General features: G+C 43.3%; 1 protein-coding gene across 3 annotated transcripts in view; it reads left to right on the top strand.

The window, feature by feature from the left end:
* The window catches only part of ADAMTSL1 (ADAMTS like 1), a 1125264-nt gene that overhangs the window by 1004695 nt on the left and 97935 nt on the right, over positions 1-22634 (top strand). For all 3 annotated transcript variants that reach the window (XM_027549171.1, XM_027549170.1, XM_027549172.1), the window contains 2 exons: positions 11900-12028; positions 21300-21479. In XM_027549171.1, coding sequence (XP_027404972.1) covers positions 11900-12028; positions 21300-21479 — 309 coding nt within the window. The remainder of the gene's footprint in view (positions 1-11899; positions 12029-21299; positions 21480-22634) is intronic.

Genomic DNA, 22634 nt, shown 5'->3' with positions numbered 1-22634 from the left:
ATTGCCTTACAATGTTTTGGGTGTACCACAGATTGATTCAGATATATATATATGTGTGTGTGTGTGTGTTCTTTTTCAGACTTTTCCACTATAAGTTATTACAAGATATTGAATGTAGTTCCCCGCACTAAACAGTAGATCCTTGTTATTTTTAGTGGCTAAGGATCATAGAGAACCATTTTCAAATGCCATTTGTGACTCACCACGTTAGAAGAGGGGAAAGAAGATCAAACACAGAATAATTAGCATGTGTGCTTATTGGGCACTTTTTTCTATTTGCCTGCTTAACAAACCAAACCATAAGTATATGATGGCTAAAACAGATTTTTTTTTCTCACTCACCTAACATCTAAAACAAATTATTTCACAAGAGGGTTTTTGTGGTTTGGGTCAAGAAATGGCACAGTTGACTTCTGCTCACATTTCATCTGCTAGAAACCAGCACCTTGTCCACATCTCACTGCAGAGAGGCTGACAAATGACCTAACTGTGTGCCCAGGAAGGAAAAGAAAAGGATTTGGTTGATAATAGATCTGTCTCTGCCATCGTGCTATTGAAAACAAAGTTGCTGTTAGCAGAGACCTGGACTTCGGACCTGAGAAAAAGTTGCTTTCAATGTTCTCTGTACTTGGCTGGACTCAAACAAGAAACCTTCATCTCCTCTGGCTCCTCTCTCCATCACCTTTACACTGGGCCAAAGATATTTTTCAAGCACATATATTCAGATTTTTTCCCACTGGATTTTGATTTTACCCAGAGTCACACATGAGGGAAAGAGGTGTGAGCCAGAGCCCAGACTATGCACAGGAATGTATTAACAGTTCCAAGCATTTGCTCCCGGGGCTGCTCATCCATCCCTGCCTGTCTCTCCAGCTGCCGGTCCTCCCAGGTCAGGACAGTGCCTGTTTGGTCAAACGCCTCTACTGTGAAGGCGGCCCAAGGTGGCACTCCCCCACATCACTGGATATTGATAGGCGAGTGTTAGCTAACGCAGGTTCACCCTTGTGCCAGGGCTGCCCTTGCTTACCACTGAGGCTCTGGACCCCCTGTTCCATCTCATTTCTACAGGAGCCATGATCCAAAAGCTAAGCGGTTTCATGAGGTCTACAGGCAATGATTCTTTTAATGCTTCTATTTCTGACTCTTGAAGAGGCTTGCTTCCTTATATCGGTTGTGATAAATTGAAATGCTTGCCTTTGTTTCTATTTCCTTGTTCTTCTTATATTTATATATATGACCAGTTTGCAGATTCAGTGAAAGAGTGATCTGTAAACCCTGACAGTTTCCAAAAATCAATACACATGTAATCTGCTAGCTGATGCTGACCCGCAGAGATGACCGGACTACAGATGAATGTGGTCCTGACAGTGAGGCTCCACCCACACTGCAGAGGTTCCATGACTACAGCTCAGTCTCTTTTTTTTTTTTAGTTTAGGTTAATGTTTTGTTTATTGGAAGGAAAGCATTGGTCCTTGTCCTGTCCATGCCTCCTGTCACTTCTCTGGATCTGGCCAGAGACATTGGTGGCTGCCCCCTCCCTCAGGTGGCCCCATCAGCTCCGACAGTCAGGGCGTGTGCCCCATGCTATGGGAACAGAGAGTTCTAGCCCAGGGTCTGCTCAGGTATATCTATACCAGCTCCCTGAATCAGTCTCTTTTTTGTTTTGTTTTGTTTTGCTCGTTGTAAAAGTCTTTTTGGTCAGACCTTTTTTAACATTGTCTTAGTACAAATATATAATTTATCATTTCACTCCCTCTCTGCATCTCTCTTCTTTTTCTTCTAATTAACTTCCATAATTAAAGTAATACTCGCTGGTGGGATTGTAATCAAGCACAAACAGGCGTGGCCTTTCTCAGCAGTACTCACCTCACTAGGTGTCTATCTAGGTGATCGAAAGTGGACTTGAATTATTTTTCCTTTTTTTTTTTTTTTTTATATTTTTATTGAAATATAGTTGATTTACAATGTTGTATTAGTTTCAGGTATACAGCAAAGTGAATCAGTGTTACATGTATGTGTGGGCGTGTGCCTGTTACCTACTCATTTCCCTCCCTATCTCCCCTTTGGTATCCTTAACTTGATTACAAGACCTGTGAGTCTATTTCTGTTTTGTAAATACATCCATTTTTTTTAGATTCCACATAGAAGTTATATGATGTTCGTCTTTCTCTGACTTACGCCACTTAGTATAATGATCTCTAGGCCCACCCATGTTGCTGCAAATGCCATTTTTCCTTTTTCACTGCCAAGTAATATTCCATTGTAATATGTACCACATCCTCTTTGTCTGTGCCTGTGTTGAGAGACACTTAGGTTGCTTCGATGCCTTGGCTATTGTAAATAGTGCTGCAGTGAACATTGGGGTGCATGTTTTCAACCTGAAATTTTCTAATATTGAGCTAGTGGGCTTTCAAAAAAACCTCAGCTCTCACCAGGATTCAAGAAAAAGTAACACAGTGTAATTCATTAATGAACAAACCTGGCTACATGTCAGAATTGCCTCAGAATTTGTTCAAAATAGAAACTAGAGCTTCCATCCCACCACCTGAGTGCCAGGTTTAGGAGATCTAACTGTATGACTCAATAATATGTACAAGCTTTTCTAATAGATATAGGAGGGTCAATTGATTAAGAAGAATCATGTTCAATATAAACTTCTATTAATTGTAGACACTTTGGTAACTCTGCTTTTTCTAATAGATGTAAGAGGGTCAATGATTAAGAAGAATCATGTTCAATATAAACTTGTATTAATTGTAGATGCTTTGGTAACTCTGTGCTTTTTCTAATAGGTGTAAGAGGGTCAATGATTAAGAAGAATCATGTGCAATATAAACTTCTGTTAACTGTAAATGCTTCAGTAACTCTGTGCTTTGTCTTAATAATGAAGGTAATAACACCTAAGTAGCCTGTGCTAACAAAAGTGCCTCTCGTGACAGGATGCACAGTTGTTACTTTCAGCAAAAGCTCAGTGTAATTAATTAAGGGCTGGATTTAATTCAGTGACATTTGAATTTTATAGCTATACACTTGCAGCTATAAAACTACTTTTATTATTAAAATTCCTGTAGGAAAAATAACTTGGTAATTGTGAGTCTGAAACTCTCTGGTCCCTAACCTGATTTTCCCCATTGGCAAAGTTGTTTTTATTACATAGTGAGGCAGCTATTTTATATATAGCAGGACAGATTATGTTTTAACAAGTGTCCTGGGGGTTCTGAGGCAGCCAGTCCACAGACAAGGATTTAGGATCTCTGGTTACAAGGACCGAACTTGAGGTCAGAGTTCTGGGATCTAGTTCAGCCCTACTCTTTGCTTGCTTTCTGCCCTTGGGCAAACCCTGGGGCTTTTCTGAGCCTAAGTTCCTTGCATGCATGAGTGCTAAGTTGCTTCAGTCGTGTCCAGTTCTTTGAGACCTTATGGACTGTAGCTTGCCAGGCTCCTCTAGCCATGGAATTCTCCAGGCAAGAGAACTAGAGTTGGTTGCCATGCCTTCCTCCAGGGGATCTTCCCAACCCAGGGATCGAACTCGTGTTTCATGTCTCCTGCATTGGCAAGCGGGTTCTTTACCACTAGCACCACCTGGGAAGCCCTTATCTATATAAAAGATGGAAATCCTTTCCCTGCCTCTCAGGGTTATTATGACAACAAAAACAAATTCAGATAATGTGCACAGTATACTATATGTACATATATATTCATTTACTAGATATTTATAAAGGACCTACTATGTGCCAGGACTAAGTGGTAGGAATAAAGAAGAGAACAAGAGGGATGTGATCCCTGATTTTAGGGACGTTACCTGATGAGGAGTGGGAGGCAGAGAACACACAAGTAAGATAATTTTGGGTAGTTCTAGTGCTTAGGAAGAAAGTAAAATTGGCAGCGAGCTATGTAATGATAGGCAGGAGAGTGGTGGCTGCATGCTTTAGATGGCGTGGTTGGAGCCCCCAGTAGGAGATGACATTTGTGTGGAAACATGAATGACCAGAAGATAACTGTGCAGAAGTCTTCAGGTGGAGGATGTCCGGGAAAGGGAACAGCTGGGACAAATGTGCTGATGTTCCGGAGGAAGGGACGGAAGGCCAGTGTTGCCAGAGCCACAGCAATCCATGGGGAGTGTGACCTCAGTGAGATAAGGAGCCAGGATGTAGGCAGCTGGCCTGAACACCTAGAGGATGGCTGGTCATGAAGCTTGAAGTTTTGTTCTAACTACACTGAAAAAGTACTAGATAATCTAAGCAGAGGCATTGTATGATCTGATTCATGTTTTAGAAAGATCACACTCAGTTCAATTCAATCACTTAGTTGTGTCCGACTCTTTGCGACCCCATGAACCACAGCACGCCAGGCCTGTCTGTCCATCACCAACTCCTGGGGTTTACCCAAACCCATGTCCATTGAGTCGGTGATGCCATCCAACTATCTCGTCTTCTGTCATCCCCTTCTCCTCCTGCCCTCAATCTTTCCAGCATCAGGGTCTTTTCAAATGAGTCAGGTTTTCACATCAGGTGGCCAAAGGATTGGAGTTCCAGCTTCAACATCAGTCCTTCCAATGAGCCCAGGACTGATCTCCTTTAGGATGGACTGGTTGGATCTCCTTGCAGTCCAAGGGACTCTCAAGCGTCTTCTCCAACACCACAATTCAAAAGCATCAATTCTTCTGCACTCAGCTTTCTTTATAGTCCAACTCTCACATCCATACATGACTACTGGAAAAACCATACCCTTGACTAAATGGACCTTTGTTGGCAAAGTAATGTCTCTGCTTTTGAATATGCTGTCTGTGTTGGTCATAACTTCCTTCCAAGGAAGAAGTAAACGTCTTTTAATTTCATGGCTTCAGTCACAATCTTCATTGATACTGGAGCCCAGAAAAATAAAGTCAGCCACTGTTTCCACTGTTTCCCCATCTATTTGCCATGAAGTGATGAGACCAGATGTCATGATCTTAGTTTTCTGAATGTTGATCTTTAAGCCAACTTTTTCGCTCTCTTCTTTAACTTTCATCAAGAGGCTATTTAGTTCTCCTTTACTTTCTGCCATAAGGGTGGTGTCATCTGCATATCTCAGGTTATTGATATTTCTCCCAACAATCTTGATACCAGCTTGTGCTTCCTCCAGCTCAGAATTTCTCATGATATACTCTCAGATCAGATCAGATCAGTCACTCAGTCGTGTCCGACTCTCTGCGACCCCATGAATTGCAGCACGCCAGGCCTCCCTGTCCATTACCAACTCCCGGAGTTCACTGAGACTCAATTCCATTGAGTCAGTGATGCCATCCAGCCATCTCATCCTCTGTCATCCCCTTCTCCTCCTGCCCCCAGTCCCTCCCAGCATTAGGGTCTTTTCCAATGAATCTTCGCATGAGGTGGCCAAAGTACTGGAGTTTCAGCTTCAGCATCATTCCTTCCAAAGAAATCCCAGGGCTGATCTCCTTCAGAATGGACTGGTTGAATCTCCTTGCAGTCCAAGGGACTCTCAAGAGTCTTCTCCAACACCACAGTTCAAAAGCATCAATTCTTCAGCGCTCAGCCTTCTTCACAGTCCAATTCTCACATCCATACATGACCACAGGAAAAACCATAGCCTTGACTAGACGAACCTTTGTTGGCAGAGTAATGTCTCTGCTTTTGAATATGCTATCCAGGTTGGTCATAACTTTCCTTCTAAGGAGTAAGCATCTTTTAATTTCATGGCTGCAGTCACCATCTGTAGTGATTTTGGAGCCCAGAAAAATAAAGTCTGACACTGTTTCCACTGTTTCCCCATCTATTTCCCATGAAGTGGTGGGACCGGATGCCATGATCTTCATTTTCTGAATGTTGAGCTTTAAGCCAACTTTTTCTCTGCATATAAGTTAAATAGACAGGATGACAATATACAGCCTTGACATACTCCTTTTCCTATTTGAAACCAGTCTGTTGACCCATGTCCAGTTCTAACTATTGCTTCCTGACCTGCATACAGATTTCTCAAGAGGCAGGTCAGGTGGTCTGGTATGCCCATCTCTTTCAGAATTTTCCACAGTTTATTGTGATCCACACAGTCAAAGGCTTTGGCATAGTCAGTAAAGCAGAAATAGATATTTTTCTGGAACTCTCTTGCTTTTTCGATGATCCAGCGGATGTTGGCAATTTGATCTCTGGTTCCTCTGCCTTATTCTAAATCCAGCTTGAACATCCGGAGAATTTTGAGCATTACTTTACTAGCGTGTGAGATGAGTGCAATTGTGCGGTAGTTTGAGCATTCTTTGGCATTGCCTTTCTTTGGAATTAGAAAGAAAACTGACCTTTTCCAGTCCTGTGGCCACTGCTGAGTTTTCCAAATTTGCTGGCATATTGAGTGCAGCACTTTCACACCATCATCTTTTAGGATTTGAAATAGTTCAACCAGAATTCTATCACCTCCACTAGCTTTGTTCATAGTGATGCTTTCTAAGGCCCACTTGACTTCATATTCCAGGATGTCTGGCTCTAGGTGAGTGATCACACCATCATGATTGGGTCATAAAGTTCATTTTTATATAGTTCTTCTGTGTATTCTTGGCACCTCTTAATATCTTCTGCTTCTGTTAGGTCCATACCATTTCTGTCCTTTATTGAGCCCATCTTTGCATGAAATGTTCCCTTGGTATCTCTAATTTTCTTGAAGAGATCTCTAGTCTTTCCCATTCTGTTGTTTTCCTCTGTTTCTTTGCACTGTTTGCTGCGGAAGGCTTTCTTATCTCTCCTTGCTGTTCTTTGAAACTCTGTATTCAAATGGGTATGTCTTTCCTTTTCTCCTTTGCTTTTCACTTCTCTTCTTTTCACAGCTACTTTTAAGTCCTCCTCAGACAGCCATTTTGCTTTTTTGCATTTCTTTTTCTTAGGGATGGTCTTGATCCGTGTCTCCTGTGCAGTGTCATGAACCTCTGTCCATAGTTCATCAGGCACTCTATCACGTCTAGTCCCTTAAATCTAACTCTCACTTCCACTGTATAATCATAAGGGATTTGATTTAGGTCATACCTGAATGGTCTAGTGGTTTTCCCTACTTTCTTCAATTTAAGCCTGAATTTGGCAATAAGGAGTTCATGATCTGAGCCACAGTCAGCTCCCGGTCTTGTTTTTGCTGACTGTATAGAGCTTCTCCATCTTTGGCTGCAAATACTATAATCAGTCTGATTTCGGTGTTGGCCATCTGGTGATGTCCATGTGTACAGTCTTCACTTGTGTTGTTGGAAGAGGGTGTTTGCTATGACCAGTGCATTCTTTTCACAAAACTCTATCGGCCTTTGCCCTGCTTCATTCTGTATTTCAAGGCCAAATTTGCCTGTTACTCCAGGTGTTTCTTGACTTCCTACTTTTGCATTCCAGTCCCCTATAATGAAAAGGACATCTTTTCTGGGTGTTAGTTTTAAAAGGTCTTGTAGGTCTTTATAGAACCATTCAACTTCAGCTTCTTCAGCATTCCTGGTCGGGGCATATACTTGGATTACCATGATATTGAATGGTTTGCCTTGGAAACAGATCATTCTGTCGCTTTTGAGATTGTGTCCAAGTACTGCATTTCAGACTGTTTTGTTGACTATGGTGGCTACTCCATTTCTTCTAAGGGATTCTTGCCCACAGTAGTAGTTATAATGGTCATCTGCATTAAATTCACCCATTCCAGTTCATTTTAGTTCACTAATTCCTAAAATGTCAACATTCACTCTTGCCATCTCCTGTTTGACCATTTCCAATTTGCCTTGATTCACGGACCGAACATTCCAGGTTCCTATGCAATATTGTTCTTTACAGCATCGGACCTTGCTTCTATCACCAGTCACATCCACAACTGGGTGGTATTTCTGCTTTGGATTCGTCTCTTCATTGTTTCTGGAGTTATTTCTCCACTGATCTCTAGTAGCATATCGGGCACCTGCCGACCTGGGGAGTTCATCTTTCGGTGTCCTATCTTTTTGCCTTTCATACTGTTCATGGGGTTCTCAGGTAAGAATACTGAAGTGGTTTGCCATTGCCTTCTCCAGTGAACCACATTTTGTCCAAACTCTCCACCATGACCCATCCGTCTTGGGTGGCCCTACACGGCATGGCTGTTTCATTGAGTTAGACAAGATTGTGGTCCATGTGATTAGAATGGTTAGTTTTCTGTGATTCTGTGTTAGTTTTCTGAAGATCACCCTGGCTGTCACCAGAAGAGACTATTAGTGAAGGGGCACTCAGAGCAAGGAAACCAGTCCGGCTGACTGACCAGACTGACTGGTAGAGTGGTCCAGCTAGGGAACATGGCAACATCAGATTATAGCAACGAAGGGGCTGGTGAGATTCAAGGTATTTTTGATGTTAGAGCCAGGAGCCTTTTAGTGTCAGGAAGTAAAGTCAATAGGCCCATATTAATTCAGTGTCATTCCCACTGCATTCTCTCATTATCAGCGTGCATTAATTAGTCTCAACATTAAGTATGAAATCACTCATCTTCACATCAGGTCATATATAATCTCAAACATATTGAATACCGGTTAAATAAGGGGGAAAGCGCATACATAATCTCAAACACATTGAATATAGGTGAAATAAGGGAAAAGGTGCCTAAACAATCAGAACAGGGAGAGCCTGTGCGTATATTCAGAGGTGAACTTCTCAGAACATTCTCCAGTTTCTGTCTTTCGACATAATTCCTAAAAGCTAATAGTCTATGCCTAGAAGGCAATTAAAAGGAAGAGGAGAAGAAAGAGGAATGGCTTCTGATACGAGGCCATGCGGCAGCGTACACAGGAAGGAAAGGTAAATAGCTGATGAAGAAAGTACAACATATGAAAATCAGGTGTGAGACTCTGAAGGGCATTGGAGAATGATGGTTGTCTTCACAGTTAATGGAGGCGCAGAGGAATGAATGCCATTGTAGATCATCTCGCCTACAAAATGGATGAAAGAAAATTAAATCCATTTGACTTACAAAAAGTTAAATTTTGAGTATATGAAAATGATCTCACGTAGACCCTTATTTCCCCAAGGTGCTCAATAAATGTATCTTTTCATTGTATTTAATGGTCATATACATGAAGTGCTATATTTTTAGCCCCACCTGATAAAGGCCTATTAAAGTATAATGTATGCAGAACTGCTATGTCTGGGAAGATGGCATAGATAGATTTTCCCCTATTCTTCCTGGTAAATGCAAGTAAAATCCAGACATTCTATATAAAATGTAAGAAGACTGAGAGTGGAGAGGAGAAAGCAGCCTGGCTAGGGTCTCTGGGTGCTGAGGAAGGACACAAGTGTGACTTCACTGGGCTTGGGGTGGGGCTTGTTTGTTTGTATCAGAAATCTCCAACTTGGAGCTGAAGAAGGTGGCTGTCAGGAAATAGAAACAGAATCAAAAGTCCCCACTAAAGCTTGCTCCCTCTACCCAAAAGACCAGGAAAGGGACAGCCTAGCAGGGCAGTGAACTCTTAGAAAATGCTGCTCTGTTTCAAAGCCTGAATTGAAAGATTGGACTCCTCATCAGACTGGAATGCGGTTCCCCAAGACCCCTGGACAGAGAAGATGGATTTAATCCCCACAGGGGTGCAATGTGGAGATCACATGGGGACCTGGGGCTTCTCTCCTCACCCTGCAGTGCCCCTCTTCCCTCTGGGGTGGTGGTAGAGGAAGCCTCCTGGAGAGTTAGGACTTCCCACAGCAGAGTCGGTGGGGAGCCAGAAGCTCTGCCCAGGCCCAGCAGTTAAGAGGAGCCCCACATAGGTCACAGAGGAGGTCAAGAGGAGAACGTGGACTTCTGCCCCCACTGGAGAGTAACCAGGTGGCACCTCCCTCTCCCCGACCTGAGTGGTTTCAGAGAACAGCAGCTGAAACAGATTTTAATAAGGTCCAAAGTTGCAGAGCATGATATGAAAATGTCCAGATTCCAAATGAAAAATCACTCATCATACTGAAATCCCACTTTTATCAACACTTTTTATTCAACATAGTGATAGAAGTTCTATCTAATGAAATAATCTGAGAAAAGGAAATAAAAGGCATATACATCAAAGGGAAGGAATAAACCTGTTTGCAGAGAAATGATTGCCTTCTAAGAAAATACCAGGGATTGTAAAAAGAAAAAGTTATAGAACTAACATATGAGTTTAGTAAGGTTACACGCTGTATAAAACTCAACTGTTTCTATATACCAGCAATGAACATGTGAATACTGAAATTAAAAATACAATATCATTTACCATCCCTTGAAAAAAGAATAATTGGGTATAAATCTAATAAATACAAGACTTGTATACTAGAAACTACAAAACTCTGATGAAAGAAAGGAGATATAAATAAATCGACACACAATGTTCATGGGTTGGAAGACTCAACACAGTAAAGATGTCAGTTATCTCTAAAATGATATATGTTTGTATATTTCCTATCAAAATCACAGCAAAATTTTATAGTTGTAGATAATATTATTCTAAGATGTATGTGGAAAGGCAAAGAAACTAGAATAGCAAAGAAGAATAAAGTGGGAAGAATCAGACTCAAGAATCAATTTCAAGATAATTATATAATTACAGTAATTAAGACTGTGTGGTATTGGTATATTGAAATTGATTGGAACAGAAGGAGAATGAAGAACAGAACTAGAACCACAAAAATATACCCAGATGATTTTGACAAACATGCAAAAGCGGTTCAGTGGAAGAAAGATAACCTGTTCAATTAATGGTCGTGGAACAATTGTGTATCCATAGGCAAAAAAACAAACTTCGGCCTAAATCTCACACCTTACACAAAAATTAACAGAATATATCACAGACCTTGCATGTATATGTATGGCTGAGTCCCTTTGCTGTCCACCTGAAACTATCACAACATTGCTAATTGACTATACTCCAACATAAAATTATAAGTTCAAAAATAAACCTAAAGGTAAAAATCAAATGCTAACAAGAATGCAGAAAACCACATCACTTATATATTACTGGTGGAAATGTGAAATGATACAGCCACGTGGGGAAACAGTTCAGCAGTTCCTTAAAAATCTAAACATGTAACCACCATGTGACCTAGCATTTACTCTCCTGGGCATTTTTCCCAGAGGAAATGAAGACAAATGTTCACACAAAAACTTGGAGAGGAATGTTTTTATATGCTTATTGGAATAGCCAAAAAGGTGGACACAACCAACGTGTCCTTCAGTAAGTAAATGGCTGAACATACTTGGTACATCCATACCATGGAATACTACTCAGCAGTATAAGGGAACAAACTGCTGATACATGCCACCATGCTATGTCAGACCTGGAAGAATCTCCAGAGAGTCACTCTGAGTGAAAAAAAGCCAATCAAAAAAAGTTACATACGGTATGATTCCATTTATATAACATTCTTGAAATGACAAAAGTATAAGAAATAGAGAACAGGGTAATGGTTGCCAAAGGATTAAGGCAGGGCCAGGATCAATGTGAGGGATCCTTGTAGTGCTGGAAATGTAGTGTCAATGTCCTAGTCATGATATCGTAAGATACCAGTAAGATACTGCCATTGGCAGAAACTGGGTAAAGAGTACACTGTATTGGTCTATGTTATTTCTTATAACTGAATGTGAATCTGCAACTATCTCAAAATAAAAATTTAATTCCATTAAAATGGAATCTATTAAATCTTGTTAGTTTAATGATAAGATGTACAAATCATACCAACTGTTGCCTTGCTCTGGCCTCAGATGCTTCAATCCTTATTCTTTTCTGACAGTTCTGTGGTAGCTAGATAAGCAGATGGGTAGATGGTTTTTATAGTTACAGTTAGAAAAGGAAAACAAAGGTCAGTGGAAAAATATGGGTCTATCCCTTGTTCATTGTCAATCATGTTTCAAGGGAGTGCCCAAAGCCCCCCATCTAATAAAATGTCACATTCCGTCTCACCCTCAGGAAAGCCACTAGTGAAAACATCCCGAGAGATGGTGATCAACACGGAGGAGCCTGCAGTCACAGTTGATGTAGGAAGCACCATCAAAACGGTGCAAGGCGTGAATGTGACTATTAACTGCCAAGCTGCAGGTAAGAAATGCATCCATTTGTTAATTCGTTTGCTCAGATATTAATGGAGCCCTGTGCTAGGTTGGGGGCTGAAAGGATAGTACAAATTCTGCTCTCAGGGAATTGGGGCTACTAGGGAAAGTCAAGCACACTCAGTCACTCTGAAAGTGGAAAGTGCTACTGAAGTTGATCAGAGGAAAACTGGGATAGATGAGGGAGAAGAGGTTGTTTTTATCTCCATCCCACATACTGGTGGAACATGAGCACGCCAGGATGGGGACAAAGGTGTTCCAATGGACTAAAGAATATAAGAAAAACCATGTAAGTAAGGAAGCTACAGGACTTCAAGGGAAATGTGACTGCTTTGGTCTAGTGGAATCCTGGAGCTCAGAGATGGGGTGGGAAAGGGGGCTTAAACTTTAGTCACGTGGGTTGCAACTGTGCCATGGGAGACTCTGAACACTTGGATGAGGAATTCAGACAAAGCAGGTTGGAAGTGGCATTAGGGGTCATGCAGTATATAAAATAGGTTGAAGAAAAAAAAAAATACTGAGACAGAGGGGACAGTTAAGAAGCCATAGTAGTTTAGGGACTTCCCCAATGGACCACTGATTGGGAATTCGCCTTGCAGTGCAGGGGACATGGGTTTGATCCTTGGTCAGAGAACTAAGACCCCACATTTTTGTGGAGTAACTGAGCCCCCATGCCACAACTGAGACTTCATGCAGCCAAATATATATATATATATATATTTGGCTGCATGTATACATATATATATACACACACAATATATATATATAGTATATATATTATACACTATATAAATATATATATATATTTATATATATATATAAAAGAACCCACAGTAGTTTAGATGGAACAGTGGTAAAGAGTCTGCCTGCCCAACAGGAGACATGAGCTGCACCCCAGGGTGGGGAGGATCCCCTGGAGAAGGAAGTGGCAACCCACGCCAGTATTCTTGCCTTAGCGATGAACAGCAGTAGTTTGCAGCAGAGGTACTGGGGGCCTAAACTCAGGACAGTCGTGGTGGAAAGCTCAGGAGTAGATGGCAGGGGTGAGACCAACAGCAACCTGGAGCTTACATTCGAAGTGGGAGGGTGGTGGTGGTTTAGTGTCTGACTCTTGTAACCTCATGGGCTATAGCCCACCAGGCTCCTCTGTCCATGGGATTATCCAAAGCAAGAATACTGGAGTGGGTTACCATTTCCTGCTCCAAGGGATCTTCCAGACCCAGGGATCAAACCCAGGTCTCCTACATTGCAGGCAGATTCTTCACTGCTGAGTCAGCAGGGAAGCTCCTTTCAGAAGTGTGTAGGAGTTGTTTATGAAAACAGCCAGTGCTCTTGGGCATGTGATATAAATGTTGCCCTTGGGTAGCTCTTGTAAACTCAGAGGCCTCTAAGGACCAGAAAGTCATAAAGTGGAGGAGTAGACCAGAGGAGGTGGCGGTATGCCCTTCATAAGGGCATTTACCTTCAATTCAAAAATAGAAAACACCCACAGCTCAGCTGCCAATTCTCCCTTCCTGTGAACTGCTAGCCTGTCTGCCCTAAGGGTTTTCACTGCCACGATACAAAGGGGAAATAGATGACTCCCGTGCCAGGGTGCAGTGACAGTCCCCTGATTATTGCTGTCCTCATCAGATATACCTTCCCATGGCACCCCAACCGAGGTTCCCACGTTATACCCTGTCTGAAACGAGGACAGGCATTGGCACCCCCTGTTCTGGGTGTTTCTTCATCTTAGATCTCAGCCCCAGCTTTGGAAAGTTCACCTCCACCTGTGATTTATAAGGCCAGAGAGAATCCATTTTAGAAGAAGTAGAAGGAAGATCTTCATCTACAGCATGTTGTTTCCTAAGAACAGGCTTCTGGTCTTCTCTGAAATCTTCTGGTAGCTCTAGGAAGCCCAAAATATAAATCTCTCTCTGTCATAATGCATTAGCTTCTTCTTGGTAAAGCTTCCCTTGGCCTGTGCATCCAACCGCCTCAGTGACAGCCTATAGAACTAAATCCCTTCAGGCTCTATACTCTCAATCAGGGTGTCCCATGAATGAGTTGCCCCTCTGCACACAGACTGATGGTGAAGGCCAGATCCTTTATGCAGGACCATCACTCCCCATCTGATCTCTAGGAACATGTGCCTTGAAGACAGAACACCAACTGGAGATAAGATGGGTCTCCCAATATAATGGACCATATTGGGTCTCCTCTTGAGTGTTGGGACTGGTAGGACTAAAAGAGTGGGAAGCAAAGGGCAGCAAAATCAGGACTTGAGCATCTGAAGGAGGTTGAGAAAACCAGAATTCAGGTGGAAAAGTATTTATCGCAGGAAAACTAGAAAAGTCGAAACAGGTTTGGTCAGCTCTTCTGGGCCACCCAGCGCCATGTCTCCAACTTCACCCAGAGATTCACTCTTGGTAACCTGATAGTGAAATCCTAGGTTGTAAGGTCCAGTTTTTACCTGGCCATGCACATTACATTACTAAAAACTTAGTTGTATTCATAGGGCCCTTTGTATGAATCATACTTAAATAAAATAAATGTGTCTCTGTCATTATGCCTTTTATTAAATAAGGTTTTTATTCAACATGGGCTTCCCTTGTAGCTCAGTTGGTAAAGAATCTGTCTACAATGTGGAGGACCTGGGTTCAACCCCTGGGTTGGGAAGATCTCCTGGAGAAGGGAAAGGCTTCCTGCTCCAGTATTCTGGCCTGAAGAATTCCATGGACATGTATAGTCCATGGGGTCACAAAGAGTTGGACACGACTGAGTGACTTTTGCTTTCACTTTCACTTTTATTCAACATAGATGGGAAAGAGCCTGCTTTTGATTAAACTGTTGGTCTGTGAATTTACTGGACAAAGAAATCATTCTTGAGCTGAGTCTCCAGTCGAAATACTGACAGCTATAATACCAAATAGCAAAAGAAACTATTTTTACTTTGATGCTACAAGTGGCTTTTATGACTCTCTTGTGACATAATTTTAATGGCTATATAATAGTATATTTTAAGAATATTACATAATTTACATAGAATAACTCATGTCCTTACATGTTTGAGTTGTTTGCAGTTTTTCATTAAATACCTTTTGCACATGTATGCTTTCAACATGTAAAATGCAGACTCACAAATTATTCCCAATTCTTAAACATAAAAACCATTAAACAACAAGTATGATGAGGCTTTTTCTTGAAAAGTGATTCGGTCTCTTATACCACTCCCATACTTGTTCTCTATTGGAGAAGAATTCAGAAAACAGAATGCAAGATAAGAGGTCAGAGGAGGAGGACGAGTTTCGGTCACTGGGAATAGGATGTGCAAAGGGCCTGAGGTAGAAAGAGTATGTTGCATTTAAAGGAGTGAAATGTGGCTGGCTTGACTGTAAGATGGAGAGGCTAGAAGACAGTAGGGTGGCTTGTGGTTGAGTGGGGGGACAGTGGGCAGGAGCTAAACCTTATGCTTTCCTAGGTTATGGTACATTTTGGAACAGGGGGAAGCTTTTGAAGACTTACTTAGGATATAAAATTGTCAGGACTAGTCATGTAGAAATAAATAGTTGAGGAGTCAATGATGGGCAGTGTAGTAACCAGGAAAGGCTAGCCTGTGGTAAAAGGTAGACCCCCAAATGTATAATGATGACTCAAACACAATAGAAGTTTATTACTTGCCTACCTAGGAGTCCAAAAAGTGGTCCTGGTCAGCTGGAGGGGAGGGGATCTGCCCCTCACAGTCCTTCAGCATACCTGGACACTGGTGGTCCTGTTATCCTGAGTACATGCCTTCCAAGGTCTCCCCAGAGGTTCTCTCTACCCTGTCAATAAGACAAGGAGAAAACAAAGTGTAGAGGATGGTTGAAATGGTTTCAAGGGTGATACTTGGCAAACTGAAACAAACTTTTTAGGCCAAGCCAGTAGCACTCATGACTGCTTCTCACATCCCTTCTTAGTCACATGGCCACTCACAGCTACCAAGGCTGTTGGGGAATGTTGCCAGGCTGAGGAGGAGGAGGTATTAGTCGTTCAGTCATGTCCGACTCTTTGTGATCCCATGTGCTGTAGCCCGCCAGGCTCCTCTGTCTGTGGGATTCTCCAGGCAAGAATATTGGAGTAGGTTGCCATTCCCTTCCCCAGGGGATCTTCCCAACCCAGGGATTGAACCCAGGTCTCCTGCACAGCAAGCAGATTCCTTACCATCTGAGCTACCAGGGTAGCCCAGGCTGGGTACCCAGGAAAAAGAAGGAATATCTGTCAGCATCTGCCACAGTTAGTGTGAAGAAATGTGGAAGACTAAAAGCCTCCTTACCAGACTGCCATGGTTCTTTAGAATAATTGCTCAGATTGACATTTAAGTTACTATATTCTTCCCTTGTCTTGCACCAAGCCTTTAAAGAAACTTCTAGAACCTATCATGTCAAGGTGTGCCTTTCAGTGGATGCCCCACCTCAAGATGTTGAAAAGGTGTCATGGTGCAGGCAGCCTTCCAAGTATAACAAGTGGTCTAGTTAACAAGAATATCCTATCTGGGATTTTAAAAAAAGATTATTATAGCATTACCCTACCTGGCAGCTCAGTGGAGATTAAAAGCACTAATCCTCATAATCAAATCAAGTTTCAGCCCATTATGACTACACTCATTTATTGATCCTTTCAAGCAGCAGGGAGACCACTGTGTTGTTGATAAGATATGCCGCAAAGCAGGAAAAGTAAAAGCAGGTCCTTTTACTTCCTATTTTAGACACAGATCATACCAGGGAGTCCAGAGTGTGGAGCCTATCCAACTAACTTGTCAACAGTATAGCTTTGGACTTTGCTTTTCAGTAGAGTGTATTTTTTGTCATTTTTCAAACATTTCTTTCTGTAGAATGTGCTGTCTTTTCACAACAGGTTAGGGAAAAAATCATCTTCTACAACCTGATAAGCTTCTCACCAAGAAGTGTACTAACAATGGATTCTAGAAACTTCCCTCCTAACAATAATCTTGATGTTGCAATTACAGTAGCAAGGTTAATTCCAAAGGCAGAAAGCATTTAAGGATTGACACCAGAAATAACACGCAGCAATTCAGAGCTTCTCACAGGAGGCAATCTCCTATACGGGCAGACAGTATCATGTACTTGTTAGGATGGGGTTTCATGGCATCAAATGTACTGAGTTTGGATCCCTGCCTTCCATCTGTAGGTCACTGATTGGTGGCAAAGTGGAGAGGGACTCTGTCCTCATGTAATCATTCAGGAATCCAAACGAATGTCTCTTTGGGCAGATTTCATAATCTTTTTGAGTCCCAATTTTCTCATCAGTAAAATGGGGTTAATAACAATGCTTCATGGTAACTTTGTGATTATGTATGACATGTTTATTAAATGTCTGGCTTATAGCAAATATTCAGTTAATGTTCTTTCTTCCTCTAATGTGTTCGGGATATGTATAGCTTCTGACCTCAGTGCATTCCTGATGTCTCAGTACTCTAAGCATCAGGGTTAGGCATGTATTTCTGGTAACTTTTCAAGGGACTCTACCATGTATGAGGGCTGGTAATATTTTCTGAGGCATCATTGTCATGTCTTGAGAGAAAAAGAAAAAAGATGCCTAATTCTTTTTTTTCCTGTCCCCTTGTTCCAACTTTGTAATATATCACAATCAGTCATGGCAGGGCTGGCTGTCATTCCAAAGCATCTTTTTGGTGTCATTCTCTTTAAGGCACACAATCCCAGGCAGGAATCCTTCAAAATGTGACACCAGCAGCATTGGTAAATTATTGATGCAGGTCTGTGTTTGAATGAGTCTAAGAGAGGTTTGCTAATCTGCCTATCGCAGAAAGATCCTTATGACATGTGGCTCCCTCCGCACCGCTGTCACTCTGTGGTCCCAGTTTTACAGAGATTGGAGGTCCCTTCCATCTACCTTCATTATTCCGAACATGTCCATTTCTCCCATGAACTCCCCTGCTCTCAGTTGAGGGATTCAGCCCTATTGGTAAAGACTCTGTTTTGTCCTGTTAAACAGACTTGATTTCATGAGGGCATGAGACCACGAGTGATGACAAGAATGGAAGAAGCTTACACCCACTTCCTGGAAACATGAGAAATGGCTCCGTCCCTGGGTCATCTCTCTCCCTCCTCCTCCTTCTCTTTCTCACCATCCCTGTCTTTCCCCCTGGCTACCCTGACCAAAGAAGGTCACATAGTGGAGCAGCAAGTCTGGCTGTGGCAGCTGACCATGGAAACACAATGTTGGCCCTGGAGACACACAAGTCGTGGCCTGTGGGCACCGTCATGGAGACAGCATTCACCCCCACCATCTGCTGGTGGAACTGACAGCCCACTAGTCCATGCCTCTTACTCTGCCTCCTCGCTCTAGAACAGCCTCAGTTCCTATCAGGGACTGTGCGCTTGCTGCCCACAGACCTCCTCCAAGGCAGGTGCCACTGACAGATACTATGTGTGAGCAGTTTATGGTGAGGGGAAAAGGGTGAATACTTGCAGAAGTTGGTTTGTAGAATCTCATTTTTCCTTGCATTTTCAAGAGAGAAGTGATGTGGGTGGGTGAGTGGAGGGTGTTTTTTCAACTTACTTTCCAGAGGCTTTCTCCTGAAGGCTATGGAATTTTTTTTTTCCCCAACGTGAAAACGGAGCTCAGGGTCCACAGTCTAAGCTGGCATGGCCGGGCATCGTGATGCTCTTGCTCTCCCTAGTGGTGTTGCAATGAAAAATCAGCCTTTCTGCCTCTCACCTGCATCTTTACTCCAGGTGTGTTTAGAGAATAATACCAGCCTGGCCCCTCTCGTGCACCTGAGCATCAAGTATACAGTGTGTGCCCCTCTCTGATAGATCAGGGCTGCGGTACCCAAGTTTCCCCCTCTTTTAACAGATCTGCCTCCTTCCTCCAGCCAGTCCGCCAGTCCCTAGGGATCCACATTGAATTATGGGTAATCTGCACTACGATGAAAAGAGAGGACCAGAGAGTCACTCTCTTGTTCCTTATAGACAAGGAGAGAAAAGCTCTACAGATTGGCCAAACACTTGGGCTTCCCACCATAGGCTATCATTCTACCACTGGAAACCATACCTGAAGCAGCAGGGCAGCCAGGACACCAGTGAATTCATACAGAATAGTTCATTTTTAATGAGGCAAGAGGAGAGCACTCTCCCACCCAGCCCCACCGCCTGCCATTGGGATCCGGGAGCAGCACGTGCTCCAGGGCTCATGATGAGAGCTGGCTGTTACAGAGTAGACTCTGAGGACATTTTATTCATCAGAGACAAGCAGTGGGTACACAGGTGATGCCATGAAGGTGTCTGCATTATCAACTGTAGGCTGCCCACGAAGGGTAAGGCTGCCCCTGCCCCAAGGGCAAAATCCATCCCCAACTCTGAGAAAGCACAGGACTGAAGTTCCAGCTCTGCCTGTTCTGGGTTTTGACCCCATTTACCTGGATTTGGCTTTCTAAACATGCCCTGGATACATGTCCACAAGTTTCATGAGCAAACATTGTGAGCTGAGTCAATAAGCTAGAAGGTACAAAACCGGAGCTGTCCAATCCCTGGAGACTGTGAATTAATGCCACAGGGTTCCTGTCTCTCAGCTCACTAGAGCTGGGCTTCCCGCGGAGCCTCCCATGCAGACCATCTCAGCAGGCTTGTCCTAAACTGAGGACTGCTGACCAGCATGCCACCCACAGGGCTGCTTCCTCAGGAATGAAAGCCATTCCCTTGTCTTAGTCTACTCAGGCTACTCTAACAAAATACCACAGATTGTGCGGCTCAAACCACAGAAGTTTGTTTCTAATGGTTCTGGAGGCTGAGAATTCCAAAATGAAGGTGCCAGGCCATTCAGTCCCTGAGGCGGACTCTCTCCCTGGCTTGCAGACAGCTATCTTCTTGCTGTGTCCTCTCATGATGGAGGGAGGGAAAGAGAGAGAAACAGGGAAGGGAAAAGAAAGAGAAAGAGAGGGCCTCTTCTTATAAGGGCACTGCTGCCATCACAATGGACACTCCCTTCAGGAAGACTCCATGTAAACCTAAAAATCTCCAAGACCTCATCTCCTACCACAGCGCACTGAGGGTGGTTAGGACTCCAACATACGAATTTGCAGAGGACACGAGCACCGAGTGCGTAACAGTCCTTGAGGACAGAGCCTGACTTCCGAAGACAGGAACCCCACCCCAGTCAGACATGCACACTCTCCCCAGCTCCCTCACAACAATAAACTTGAACTGAGGACAGAGCAGAGTACTCCCTTTTGGTCTCTCTTTTTCTGTGATGATGAACCTCATGCCATGGATCCATCTCCTCTTTTTCTAAGAAAATACTTAGGCCTCAAAAAATACAGGCTTGTTTTCTACATAGAGTGCCAACTCTGGTAAGGATCTACCAGCTTTCATTTGTCTGGTTCATGAATATATTAATATTCTGTAGCTTTTAACTTTCTTGTTGTTCATTCGCTCAGTCATGCCCAACTCTTTGTGACCCCATGGACCCCATTTAACTTTCTACTGAGGTATATAATGTTTATACTGAAAAGTGAATATATTGTAAAGATCCCAAGCCTACCGAACATAGCCCCCAAGTCATGCTTTGGAGAAGGAAATGGCAACCCACTCCAGTGTTCTTGCCTGGAGAATCCCAGGGACGGGGGAGCCTGGTGGCTGCTGTCTGTGGGATCACGCAGAGTCGGACACGACTGAAGTGACTTAGCAGCAGCAGCAGCAGCAGCCAGGTTCCTTGTCCCCACTCTCAGTGACAGCACCTCCCTTCCATCCCAGTCCCTCAGAGGAACCCCCCACTCTGACTGCTGACAACAGAGACTGATGTTACCAGTTTTTCTTTTCTACGTTCAGAAATGAAATCATACAGTGTATGCTGTTTCGAGTCTGCCTTCTCTTATTCCACATTAGGTTAGTTTCATTTAGTTGTCAAGTTAATCATTTTCACTGATATACAGATTTCATCCTTAGGTGTTTTCTCCAAAGGCTTTTGGTTCCCTCCTTCCACCCTGGCAAATGCCTTTCTCAGCTGCCCTCTTCCTCTTCTTTTAACCAGTATTTTTCTTCCTGCCTTATCTCTGGAAGCTTTTAAAGGCAACAGATCTCAAGACAGCTGAGAGGTCAGAGACCTGTTTAGTTTGGCCGAAGGAGCGTAGAAGACGCCCAGGCAGATGCTTCCTGCAGAGCAGCCCTGGGGCGGGTCCACCAACAGGCTATAAATATCTCCAGGTTACCTGAATGTGGTGGCTGATGCGTGGTTTTTTTTTCTTTTTTTTTTCCTCCTAGGTGTGCCCGAAGCTGAAGTCACCTGGTTCAGGAATAAAAGCAAACTGGGCTCCCCTCCCTCTCTGCACGAGGGCTCCTTGGTGCTTACAGCCGTGTCCTCCTTGGATCAGGGCCTGTACTCCTGCAGGGCAGCCAATCTGCACGGGGAGCTAACTGAGAGCACCGAGCTCCTGATTCTAGGTAAACACCATGAGGCTGACCAACCCTGGTGGACCCCACTCGGGTGACTGTCTGACCCACCCTCACCTTTTCCTGCCCCTGATCCAATTAAATGCATGAAGGTAAAATCAATATTCCTTCCCTTTTCCCCACCTTACGGCCTCCCAGCAGAGAGAACACAAACCGAGGGGCCAAGCAAACCAAGCAGAGGTCAGCTAGAACCCTGGGTCTGCCACTTACTCACTGTGTAACCTTGGGGAATCACTTAACTTTGCTAAGCCTTAGATCCTAGTCTCTGTGTAGAAAATAAGATTGCCCATCGTGGGCAGGCAGGGGAGGTACAAATAGAGATAACAGGCAGTTTTTCTCAACTCCTTCTATATTAAGGACTGCTTTGAGATTCAGACAAAAACTATAGACTACCTTGTTGGGAAAAATTCATAAGTACAAAATTTCTCATATAATTTTAGGAAGTTCATACTCTAGTCCACCTAAGTCCACATGTGGGCCCCTTCTTAGTCTGGTCCAGCTGCAATAGCAGAACAGCCACAGATTGGGTGACTTATATGGAGAAGGGAATGGCATGGAAAGAGGGGTCCATGGAGTCGCAAAGAGTCAGACAGGACTGACCAACTGAGCGCAAGTGGCTTTTAGACAACAGAAGTTTGCTCCTCACATGTCTAGAGACTGGAAGTCTAGAATCCAAGTGCCTTCGTGGTCAGAGTCTGGTGAAGGCCCTCTCCATGGCAGCAGAATGGTGGCTTCTTACTGCACCCTTGTATAGCAGAAGGGACAAGCTAGCTCTCAGCGGTCTCTGTTATAAGGATCCTAATGTCAATCATGAGGGCTCCGCCTTCCTGACATAATCATCTCCCAAAGGCCCCACCTCCTCTTATCATTACCTTGAAGGGATTAGGATTTCAACATATGAATTTGGGGGACACAAACATTCAGACAGTAGCACCACCAGACACAAGAACCCTTGATTAAAGAGTCTAACACAGTTCCTGGCATAAAATAGGTATTTAAAAATAATAGCAATTGCCAGGACGCCATCCAGCACTCACTGATGCCCAGGGCTGGACTCAGTCATGTTGCATCTACACCGAGATTCAGACTCTCTGCTTCTTTTCCCAGCAGAGTCTGGGCATTGGTCGAGGGGGATAGAGAAGCCTG

Source organism: Bos indicus x Bos taurus, chromosome 8 (genome assembly GCF_003369695.1).
Source record: "Bos indicus x Bos taurus breed Angus x Brahman F1 hybrid chromosome 8, Bos_hybrid_MaternalHap_v2.0, whole genome shotgun sequence".
NCBI classification, from domain to species: domain Eukaryota; kingdom Metazoa; phylum Chordata; class Mammalia; order Artiodactyla; family Bovidae; genus Bos; species Bos indicus x Bos taurus.
The sequence above is the reverse complement of the archived record's forward strand: the minus strand, read 5'-3'. Positions and strand labels throughout refer to the sequence as shown.